Raw genomic sequence first — 12,031 nt, forward strand, 5'->3', positions numbered from 1 at the left:
GCCTCTGGGTGTTGTCTCAACAGAAATCCGACACTCCTTAATCCTAGCTGCACTAGGACCCAGGTGTGTGGGAGCAGAAGGAGGAAGTTGGGCTTGAACCCACCTGCCCTTTGCCTGGCAACCTGAGGCAAAGGGCAGAGCTGGGACTGTGTGCAGTGTGGTACAGACCAGAGCACTGAGCTGAGTTCAGCCAGCTGGGATCCCAGAGCTGGGCTGACTATGCCAACCCCCTCTGCACGGTGCCTGGCTGGGGCTGTGTGGGAAGTCCTGAGTCAGGTGCCGTTGTTGTGGGGGCTACTTCCTGGAGGACCCCAGGACCTGGGAGCCATTTCTGCAGCCTTAAAATACTGTATGGGAGCATTCTTTTGGGGTTTCTTGTTTAGTGTCCATATATGAAACCTCATAGTGTTTTAAAAAAAAAAACAAAACCCACCAAACTAATGAAATTCCCAAACACCACCCCACTCCCCAAAAAACCCCTAAGTTACAAAGGAGTTATGGTTGAGAGCACCTATCAGTAAGTTAATGGTTAAACATATTACAGGATTGTTGTAATTAAATTCTTTAATTGCCTATACACCAATGCTGGGAACTTGAATAACAAACAAGAATTGGAATTGCTCTTTTATTAGCATAAATTTGAACTAAGTGGTATTACTGAAGCCTGGTAGGGTGATTTGCCTGATTGGAATGTTAAAATGTTATAATCTATTTAGGAAGGATCAAGTGGGCAAAAGGAGAGGGGGAGTGGCACTCCATTGCCAAAAATGGCAATAGTTGTTTCTGAGTCACTGACAACTTGAAAGAAAAGATCCTGAATGCTTATGGATCTGTCTTAACAGGTAAACCACAAGATGAGGTACTAGTGTGTGTCAGCTACATAGCATGAAATCACCTTAGGGAACAGGATTGCTCCTTAAAAACATGTATAATAGGAAAAGATCTGCATGATTGTGGGGGACTTCAGTCTGAGTGACACATACTGGAGGTCTCATGCTGCCATTACTGAAACATCCTCAGAATTTCTAAATATTATAGATGACAATTTCCTAACACAAAAAGAAAAGGAGGACTTGTGGCACCTTAGAGACTAACAAATTTATTTGAGCATAAGCTTTCATGAGCTACAGCTCACTTCATCGGATGCTTTCAGTGGAAAATACAAAGTTTGCATCCGACATAGTGAATTTTGTATTAGACCTAGTACTGACAGATTGTGATACTTCCAGACTGCTTAAGCCTGATGAGTCAGCCCTGAGCCAGAGAGTGTGATGAGTCATTAGAGGCAATTACCTGCAGGTTTTGGGATAGGCCCTACACCATTCAACCAGGGTTCAGCCAAGCACAGGCGAGGACCCATCATCCCAAGGCAGGTAAGCAGTCTCTCTGGTCTGCTCAATGTTGTTGTTTGACTGGGAGCTTTCCCATTGCCCGTAGTTTCAACAGACTGCTTATGCCTCAGCTGGCTGCCAGGCTACTCTGACACACATGAAGAATTGATCACAAAATTAAAAATCAGTGGTAACTTAGGTGCAGGTGATCATGACTTGATCACATGTGCTATATGCAAACAAAATAAAGTCTAAAGAAGTAATATAAAATAAACCTGCCACTTTAAAAGGGCTAATTTCACAAAAGGGGAAAACAATTGAGCCAAATCAGTGGCAGAAAAAAGTGAATGATAATTGGTAAGTGTTTAAGAAGACTTTACTAGGTGGCCAAAAAGCTGCACTCAAGAAAGGTCACATGGGTTAAAAAGTCAACCTGGCATAGAGGGGATGTGAAAACTATATATATAAACTGAAGGAAAGGGAATTTGATAGTAATGAATATAAATCAGAAGCTAGGAACTGTAAAAAGTTGATAAGGGAAGCAAAGGGACACAAAGAAATGTCTATGGCCAGCAGAGTTAAGGACAATAAGGAGGGGGTTTTAAAGTATATTAGGAACGGAAAGAATCTTAACAATGACATTGGTCCATTACTAGATGGAAATGCTAGAATTGTCAATAATATAGAAAAGGCAGAAGTCGTCAATAAATATTTCTGTTCTATATTTGGCGGGGAAATAGCTGATGTCGTCATACCATATGATAACACACTTTCCATTCCACTGGTAGCTCTTGAGGATGTTAACTAGCAGCTATTAAAGTTAGATATTGTCAAATCAACTAGTCCAGATAACTTGCCTCCAAGAGTTTTAAAAGAACTGTTTGAGAGGCTTGCTGGCCCGTTAATTTTCAATAAGTTTTAGAACACTGGGGAGGTTTCTGAAGACTGGCAGAATACTTATGTTGCAGTAATATTGAAAAAGGGTAAACAGGATGGCCCAGACAGTTATAGGCCTGTCAGCCTGAAATTGATCCTGGGCAAGTTAACAGAATGGCTGATATGAGACTTCTTTAATAAAGAATTAAAGCAGGGTAATGTAATTAATGCCAAACATGGGTTAATGGAAAATAGATCCCGTTAAACTAACTTGATATCTTTTTATGATGAGATTCTAAGTTTGGTTGATAAAGGTAATGGTGTAGATGTAATATACTGAGACTTCTGCAAGTCATTTGACTGGGTAATGCACGTTTTGATTAAAAACTAGAATGCTGCAAAATTAATATGACACATTAAATGGATTAAAAACTGGCTGACAGGTCTCAAAATAGAATTGTAAATGGGGAGTTATCATTGAGCAGGTGTGTTTCTAATGGGGCCCTACAGGAATCAGTTCTTGGCCCTAACACTATTTAACATTTTTATCAATTATCTTAAGAAAACTTAAAATAATCACTAATAAAGTTTTCAGATGACACAGAAATTGAGGGAGTGATAAATAATGAAGACGACAGGTCACTGATGAAAGCAATCTGGATCTCTTGGTAAAATTGAACAAAAGACAGCAACATGTGTTTAAATATGGCCAAATGTAAATGTATATGTCAGGGAATAAAAATGTAGACCACGATGGGGGACTCTATCCTGGGCAGCAGTGACTCTGAAAAAGACATTGGGTGGGGGGGTCATGGTGGATAATCTGCTGACCATAAGCTCCCAGTGCAATGCTGTGATTGAAAAGGCTAATGTGATCCTTGGATACATAAATAGGGGAATCTTAAGTAGGAGTAGGGAGTTTTATTACCTCTGTCCTTGGCATGAGTGCAACCACTGCTGGAATACTGTGTCTAGTTCTGGTGTCCACAGTTCAAGAAAGATGTTGGTAAATCAGAGAGGGTTCATGGAAGAGCCATAAGAATGATTAAAGGATTGGAAAATACGCCTTGTACTGATAGATTCAAGAAGCTCAGTCTGTTTAGCATAACAAAGAGAAGGTTAAGGAGTTGACTTATTCTCCGTGTAGGTACTTATGAACTGTGATCAAATATTTAACAATGGACTCTTCAATCTAGCCCACAAGGGTATAACAAGAGGTAATGGTTGGAAGCTGAAGCTAGGCAAATTCAGACTGGAAATGAGGCATAAATATTTAATAATAAGGGTAATTAACTACTGGAGCAATTTACCAAGAGTTGAGGTTGATTCTCCAACACTGGCAACTTTTAAATTGACCTTTCTAGACCTTTCTACAAATATATGGTCTAGTTCAAACAGGAGTTATTTTGGAGAAGTTCTATGGCCTGAGTTATACAGGAGGTCAGACTAGATTATCACAGTGGTCCTTTCTGGCTTTGGAATCCATTAATATCTCAAAACAAAGTGTTACAAACTCAGGGAATTCAGAGTTAAGGTTATAGTTAGGTCTGGGCTATATTTAAAATTTAGATCAATTTAGCTGCATTGCTAAGGTGGTGAAAAATTCACACCCCTGAGTGAAGTACCTGTGCTGACCTAACCCCCAATATAGATGCAAGTTCCAAGTGTAGTTCCTACACCAATGTAAAAGTCACTTCCATCGGTGTAGTCTGCATTATGCCAGTATAGTCTCCATAGCGTAGACTTGAAAAGTAATCTATACAGGGAAAGTAGGTAATGTACAATTAGGGCATTCAAACAATCTTCACTCTGCCTTGCAGTGATTCCAAGAGGGGAAGCATGTATGAAAAAAGTCTTCAAGAAAATCAGTTTAATCTAAACTCACCTGAAAGATGATAGCACAACATCCCCTGGAAACACACTGAGATAGTGTTTCAGAAGTGACTCAGTAAAAACATCCCTCTGCTGAATTTCCAGCACCTATGTTTGTATCTCAAGTATTTACCTAAGCCAGAGGTCTGAGTACTAGGAGACCTAGATTCTTCTGCAAAGGAATAAAGTGCTTGGGGCCACCCAGTATCTGTTGAGGGGGAGTGCTGTCTGCACTTGGCCTCAAGCTGTCACTGACTCACAGTCAGGTCTTGGGTTTATCCCTTAACCTCTCTGTGCCTCACCTTCCTTTGTAAAGTGGGGATAATACTATCTGCCTCCAAGGGAATTTAAGGCTCAATTAATTTACATTTGGGATGCACACTGATATGCCTGGGTGGAAGGGGATAGGGAGGGCAAGGGAGTAATAGATGTTAAAGATCCTGGTTTCCTTTTTGGAATGGTCTCTCCTTTCTTCTTTCCTGACCCACAAAGGACACTTTGGACGCGTACCCCTGCGGCTCGGACCACACCCCCAGTCCCATGGCCAGTCGGGTGCCTCTTGAAACAGCCCCCACCCTGGAGAAGCCGGAGGCCCGTATGACTGCTGTGGCCGTGAATGTGGAGGATGGCCACACCATTGCTTTTCTGGGGGACAGCAGAGGCCAACTGCACAAGGTAGGAGTTGGCTTGGACTGGCAGCACGAAGAAAAGGCGTTACTGATGAGGGTCAGGCATGGAGTGGTGCAACTGAGGTGCTCCTATTGCATGCTGGAGTCCTAAACACAGAAGTGTCAGATCCCCAGAGGTGGTGGAAGCTCACTTTGAATGGGGGTGGAGCTGAGGTACATACCTGGGGGGAGGGCAGTGTGATGTCCTAGGAGGGTGCACAGGAGCAAAGGGAGCTAGAGGTAGTTGTGGGGAGGTGGGAGGATGATAGGGAGAGCTGTGGGAGGCCCAGAGGAGCAGGGGGTGACACCCTGCAGAGCCCATCCCACCCCTGCCTTCTCCCTATGTTTGCCTAGCTGGGGGCTCTGTTGTCTGGACGGCTTTTCTACCTAGCTCCCAACATTGCCCAGCTCCAGTTCTGCCCTGGACTTCTGGTGGATCTGGTCCCTGAGCTCACTTGCCTGTTATGCTTATAAAAAGCACCCGGGATCTTTTTCAAGGGAAAAGGCAATATGCCACGTTTATTGGAGATACAACAATTAGCATATGCATTCAATCACACACACGCGCACACTGTTCCGCCAGTTGATGTTATAGTTACCAGTCCAGAGTCTGGATCAATCTAGTGTCCAGCTAGGTTGATCATGGGTAGAGAGGAGCCGGGTTCTGTCGGTCGCGACACGATGCTCCAGGGAAGTCTTGGCCAGACAAACCCAAAGTTTCATGGCAAAGCAACCTGTTTATATTGATTTTCCTTCATTGGGACCAATGAGTTTTGCACCGTCATGCTGTAATCAGTTGTCGTTTGATGAGAGCTTGTTTTCTTCTCATCCTTTATCTTGTTCTTTCATCAGTCTCTCAGGGAGTTACCCCATGCTGATTTTGATCACAGCTATCTTGTCCCCATTGATGGGTGCCTGCCACATCTTTTAGAGTTGTCAATCTGCCCTCTTCTGACATCTCAGTAGGGCGTGTTGCAATCTCCTGGTGCCTTTATGTCCATCCTCGATTCCTCCATAGAACATCTGGTCTGGTGATAGCCTTCACGCTTGTCTTCTAGCAAACACATTCCTCATTCACACACACAAAACAGGATTGATTTACGCAGAGCATTTGAACAGGAATATCAAATTGCAATGCAGGAGAAAACAATCATTACATTCTTTTACTTGACAGGTTTCAGAGTAACAGCCGTGTTAGTCTGTATTCGCAAAAAGAAAAGGAGTACTTGTGGCACCTTAGAGACTAACCAATTTATTTGAGCATAAGCTTTCGTTAGTCTCTAAGGTGCCACAAGTACTCCGATTCTTTTACTTATTTCAAAATGCTAAATTTAAAACAAAATGGTGACCCTAAAGGTCTGTCACTACCTTGAAATCAGCTTCAGACACAAGATTCTGGCTGATGCATCTTTACCAACGGCATGCTAGGCCATTCCTTTTTGCTTTCAGAAAGGGTGGCTGGCAGGGTATGGTCAAATCATACGTCAATACATTTAATGCATGCTACATTATTATTCTTTATCCTTCATTCTAAATTATACAAAATACAAACATAAAATCCTACTACTACACAGCTTTAGCATCCCAGGTTCCCTCTGTGCTGACCCACCTCTGAGTGCCCCCTGACGGGATCCAGCACCTGCTGGCTTGGAGGACCCTTTGTATCCAGGGAGGGGAGGGAACCCCCTGGCCCAGGACTGGAGCCCTCCACCAGGACTGGAATTGGGGCCCCACTCAGCCCCTGCATGGAGGCTGGGAAGTGGTTAGAATTGGCAGAAGTAGCAGAATGCTGTTCCCATTCCCCAAAAGAGTGCTGGAAGTGTATTCCAGAGCACTCCGGCAGGACTGGAACACTCTCCTATTGTGTGCCCATTGTTTCTTTCTCTCTAGGAGGAAGGATGCACTTGTGGTACATGTCTAGGAGTTGGGATCTGGCTTTGGTTCCCAGATTTTCCACTGGCTTCATTGAAGTGACATGTCATCTCTGTTCCTCGATTTCTTCCTCTGCAAATTGGGGACATTAATGCTGATCTACTTCATTGGGGCTTGGGAAAGACTGCAGAGAATCATAATTCCCAAAGTAGAACAGTTTAGTCACTCAGATCAATTATTGTGACAAGCCTACAAGAAGACACTGAATTGTCCTGCCTCCCTGTGATGTTTGTCACTCACATGCCACAATCTATCATTACTAAGAGCTGAAACAAATTCTGTCTTGCCCATTCTTTGTTCCAGAGAAGTAAGTCTCTGCTGGATAGCAGTGCCATCTGATGGCTTGTTCTCAAACTCAGCATGCTCTCAGTTAAGAATAAGTAAGGCTACAATTTAGTCATGGATATTTTTAGTAAAAGTCATGGACTGGTCACAGGCAATAAACAAAAATTCACAGTCTGTGACCTGTTCGTGACTTGTTCTGTAAATACCCCTGACTAAATGTTAGCTGGGGGGGTGTACTGCTCGGAGAGGAGTGGGGAAGAAGCCTGGGGAGGGGCGTTTCTTCGGGGGGAGCCCTCTGGGGCTGCTGCTTGGGGGGAGGCTGGGGCCAGTGGCACCAGCTGTGGGGGGCTGCCCCCGGGGCTGCTGCTCGGGCAGTCCCCAGGGCCAGCTGCAGCAGCAGCTGCTGCTCGGGCAGTCCCCAGGGGCAGCTGCCTGAGCAGTAGCCAGTGCAGCTGGTCACGGAGCCTCTCCAGCAGTGGCCAATGTGGCTGTCTCTGGGGCCAGCTGCTTGGGCGACCCCGGGGTCAGCCACACTGGCCACTGCAGAAGTCTCAGAGGTTATGGAATGTCACGGAATACGTAACTTCCGTGACCTTCATGACTGATATGGATCCCTAAGAATAAGCAGAACTACTTATACAAAAGACATTTTCAGTTATAATCTTCTCTGAGCCAGTGCTGGACCTACTCTGCAAAGCTTATAAGAGCTGTACTCTACTCTTACTTTAAACCTCTTCTTTGAGTGTCTAGCTCTATGATTGCTACTGAGTGTTTGAGTCTGCCGTATAAATACATACATTTGTAACACAAAGGAAGTCCTTTATCCTGGGCCTGAATCTGAAAATAATTACCCTTTTAAAAAAACTCTTCATTTTCCCCAAACCACAAAATAATAATACCCCAACCCACTCACAATTACTAGTGATCTTTCTTAGGTATATGGCACCCATTACCATAGTATCTGAGCACCTGAGATCTTTAATGTGTTTATCGTCACAATACTGCAGTGAGATAGTGTAATGCTATTATCCCATTTTACAGATGGGAAACTGAGGCACAGAGTGACTAAGGCCAAGACCCACAAATGACCCACTTCCTAACAATGGAAGAGCCTGAATACCTTTGGGAATCTGGGCCCAAGTGACTTACACATGGTCATATAGGAGTTTGTGCAAGAGGAGGGAATTGACTCTGGGTCTCCTAAGTTCCAGGCTAGCATACTAACTACTCAGCCATTCTTCATCCCTTTTGTGTCTAGTATTATAACTGTCTTTGAATATATAGGTGAGGCCTTGTAGCAGGGTCAGGTTGCTGACAGGTTAGTGCAATCTGAGATCAGCAATGAGAATAAATTCCAAATGGAGACCCCTCATGGAGAATACTCTGCTGGCAGTTCCCTCTCTCTTATACCAACAGGACAACCATTCAGGTGCCTTTACTGGCCACAGTTACAGCAGTTACTGGCCACAGTCCAGGTGCTTATATAGTCGTTTTTGACTATATCATTAGAGCCTCAGAAGCATTGAATTATTCCTCACAAATCCCCTGAAATAAAGAATATTCCTTGTTACATATGGAGAGCTGAGGCACAGAGTGATTTGCCTGAGGTCACACACAGCCTGTGACAGAGCTCTGAACAGAACCCAGGTGTCCTGAGTTCTAGTCCAGAGCCATAACCACGTGATCATCCTTCCTCAGTGCAATATAACATAAGGCATTTAGGTCTCTATAGACCAAACTTAACTCCTATAAATTTCCCCTGGAAGCCAGTAGGCAGCCAGTACAGGCCCGAGGACAAAGGTTCCACGTGCTGCTAGTTGTACCAGTTGGGTTATCACATTTTCCACACTTCAGTTTCTGGGTTGATTTGAAATATACCTCCAGACAGAGCATGTTGCTGTGTCTACTGTCAAGCTCACGAAAGCTTATGCTCAAATAAATTGGTTAGTCTCTAAGATGCCACAAGTACTCCTTTTCTTCTCTCATGATGGTCACTCAGTGGCTTGATGACTAGTTCTTTCCACAGCAAGTTTACGGTTCCCAGATACCCATGACTGACCACCTCAGCTCTTCTCTCAGGGCTTTCATGGAACTGGTGTGGCCAGGATGGGGCATCCTACACCCTGTGAACACAAACTATCCTGAAAAATCATGTGGTTAAAGCACCACATGAGTCTCTAGCTTTGTCCAGGAGGTGGCAATTATTTCCCTGCTAATTTCATTCATTCACTTTTTCCCATCCACCAGACCACTTGTTCACTTATTAACTCATCCACTCATTTTTGCACTCCCCTCTGCCTGTTCAGATATCTGCCCATCAGCCCTCAAACCTGTTGGCAAAAGCTCACTTTCCCCTTCGTCTGCTCACATACCTACCTACTCATCCATTCGTATATCTCCTTTCCCTGTTATTGTTATACATTTCTATACACTTCCATAGCACCATTTTATTCTATACACTTCTATACATTCTATAGCACCATTCTACACATTCTATACACTTCTATACATTCTATAGCACCATTCTATACACTTCTATACATTTCTATAGCACTTCTATTACATTTCTATAGCACCTAGGGGCACCAATCAGGCTGTGGGAGCCCACTGGGCACTGTACAGATACTCAGTAAAGAGACTGTCTCTGCTCCAGAGTGATTACAGTCTAGTTTATGACTAGATGTAACAAGGAGATACAACAAACAGCAGCTGGCCACCTACTTCACTCTTCATTTTGCCTGCCTGCTGACTACAACTCTGTCTCTTACAGGTGTACTTAGGAGCAATGGGAGAAGCTAATACATATGCTTCTCTAGTCATCCACTTGAACAGCATGGTGAGTGGAGACCTGCTATTTGACCAGTCGCAGCAGAACCTGTACGTCATGACCCAGTCAATGGTGAGATCAATGAAATCCCTACTGTAAAGGAATGAAAGCATTTAGGGCCCACAGTACTTCCTGAGGGAAAGTGGTGTCTGTAGTCAGCCTCATGCTGTGGTCATAGGGGCCTGGCCTCACGCCATGTCTGTAAAATATGACGGGAATCCTGCCATCCCAGGGATTGGTCTCTCAGCCCTTGTGCATCCCTGTGCACGAGTTATGTCAGCAATGATGGATGAGCGTAAAAGGGAGTTGTTACATTACAGAGACCAACAGTTAGATAGTAACAGATATGTTAGCAATGTGGAGAAAAAGGCCTAGGGTCTGTAACAGGGCAAGCTCCTTTCCCGCCTTGGGGTCACTCCCAAACAGTCTTGCATGCCTCTTAATTGTCTACAGTTCTGTGAGTTTTTATTTATGTAACCACCACCAAGCCATCGTCGCAATCCCTGTGCACCACATCTACCTACAGTGTCCTTCAATCCTCAGCTCTCTCTCCAGGGAGAGTAAGAGACCTCACCAGCTGGTGACCTAGCTTCCCCTAGGTTCTGCTAGCCCCTCTCTCCTCCTTTCCACTTCCTTCCTGTGCTTTTTAACTACCATTTCAGCTGATGGGATAATTAGCCCCTTAACTCATCAACCCACAATGTGATTAGATCATTTTAAATCTTCCACACCTCATACAGGGCTTCTCTGGGAGAACCAGTTAGTGCTCAGTAACCAGAATACTGGGTCAGCTGTTGGCTCTCAGCACTTTTGTCACAGGGTTCATGAAGCACTGGAGCCTTCTAATGATTGTGTGTGTTAGACCAGTGGCTCTCAACCTTTCCAGACTCCTGTACCCCTTTCAGGAGTTGGATTTATCTTACAAACCCCAAGTTTCACCTTACTTAAAAACTACTTGCTTACAAAATCATACTTAAAAATACAAGTGTCACAGCACACTATTACTGAAAAATTGCTTACTTTCTCATTTTTATCACATAATTGTAAAATAAATTGAAATATAAATATTGTACTTACATTTCAGTGTGTTTATACTGCTCTATATACAAGTCGTATGAAATTTTGTTTGTACTGACTTCGCTAGTGCTTTTTATTTAGCCTGTTGTAAAACTAGACAAATATTTGGATTAGTTGATGTACTCTCTGGAAGACCTTTGTGTACCTTCAGGGGTACACGTACCCCTGGTCGAGATCCACTGTTTTACACTCCACTTAGCAGGAGCAGACAAATCTCTTGGTTCAAAACTGACAGAACTTGTTAGATGGGCTTTAAACTAAGTGGAAAAGAGAGAGCTTTATTTAACTCAAAATGTGGCGTATGCCTTCAGTTTTCAATAGTGAAGTAGAAGATGGAGCTCTTGTGCAATAGAAGGTGAATAATTAGGAGACATAATGAACAAAACTGTGTGTGGCCATATATAAGGAGTTTGGGGAATAAACAAGAAGAGTTGGGATCAATGGCTGGAACCTGAAAATAATTCTCTTAACAGGAACAGTTGCAATCCATGCAGGAAAGGGGGACTGGGGAAGCAAAGCTGTGTGGCAAACTTATCTTCAGAAATGAGAGGCTCAGTCTAATCAGATGAGGGATAAAGATACAAGGAATGACAACTAAATGAGAAACCACAGTGAGCATCAGCTGCAGCCTTGCCCCCTTCCCTCCCTCATGCAATCCCTAGGCTAGAGCAACATTTGAGAGCTTGGAACTGCAGGATTGTGATACCTGTTAGATAAAAATCCATCTGAGCATGCCTTATGTTCGGAAGAGTCCAGTTTTCTGAGCTAGAAAGCAAAAGATCCAACTAAAGGAGAAGCTACCCTGGCGTGATTGCTTACCAGTAGGAAAGAATTGACTGAAAATGTGAGTATTGTGGGAAAATGTGGGAAAGGTTGATGCTAGTAAGCACAGCAATATAAGACAACTGGACTTGAGGAAAGCAAATTTTGAGGAATGAAGACACTTATAAAACTTGGGAGGCGGTATTAAAATCCATGAGTGGAGGAAGGTTGAAGAATCCTAAAATACACCCAAAGGAAAGCACAAGAAGCAATGATTCCTGTGATAAAGAAGAATACAAATAATATGTGGCTAACATGCCTTCATAAAGAATTGGGCCAGAAATATATGAGTAAAAATGGGAACCAAACAGAATACACAGTTCTAAAATTGTGCAGGAAAA

At 43.5% G+C, this 12,031-nt stretch overlaps 1 protein-coding gene across 1 annotated transcript in view; it reads left to right on the plus strand.

Moving 5' to 3' along the window:
• Positions 1-12,031, plus strand: part of PLXNB1 (plexin B1) — a 195,731-nt gene that overhangs the window by 90,852 nt on the left and 92,848 nt on the right. Inside the window, exons 6-7 of the mRNA XM_084633455.1 lie at positions 4,572-4,754; positions 9,735-9,863. Of these exons, the coding sequence (XP_084489581.1) occupies positions 4,572-4,754; positions 9,735-9,863 (312 nt within the window). The remainder of the gene's footprint in view (positions 1-4,571; positions 4,755-9,734; positions 9,864-12,031) is intronic.

The sequence above is a fragment of the Lepidochelys olivacea genome (assembly GCF_965140295.1).
Source record: "Lepidochelys olivacea isolate rLepOli2 genome assembly, chromosome: 7".
Taxonomy (NCBI): Eukaryota; Metazoa; Chordata; order Testudines; family Cheloniidae; genus Lepidochelys; species Lepidochelys olivacea.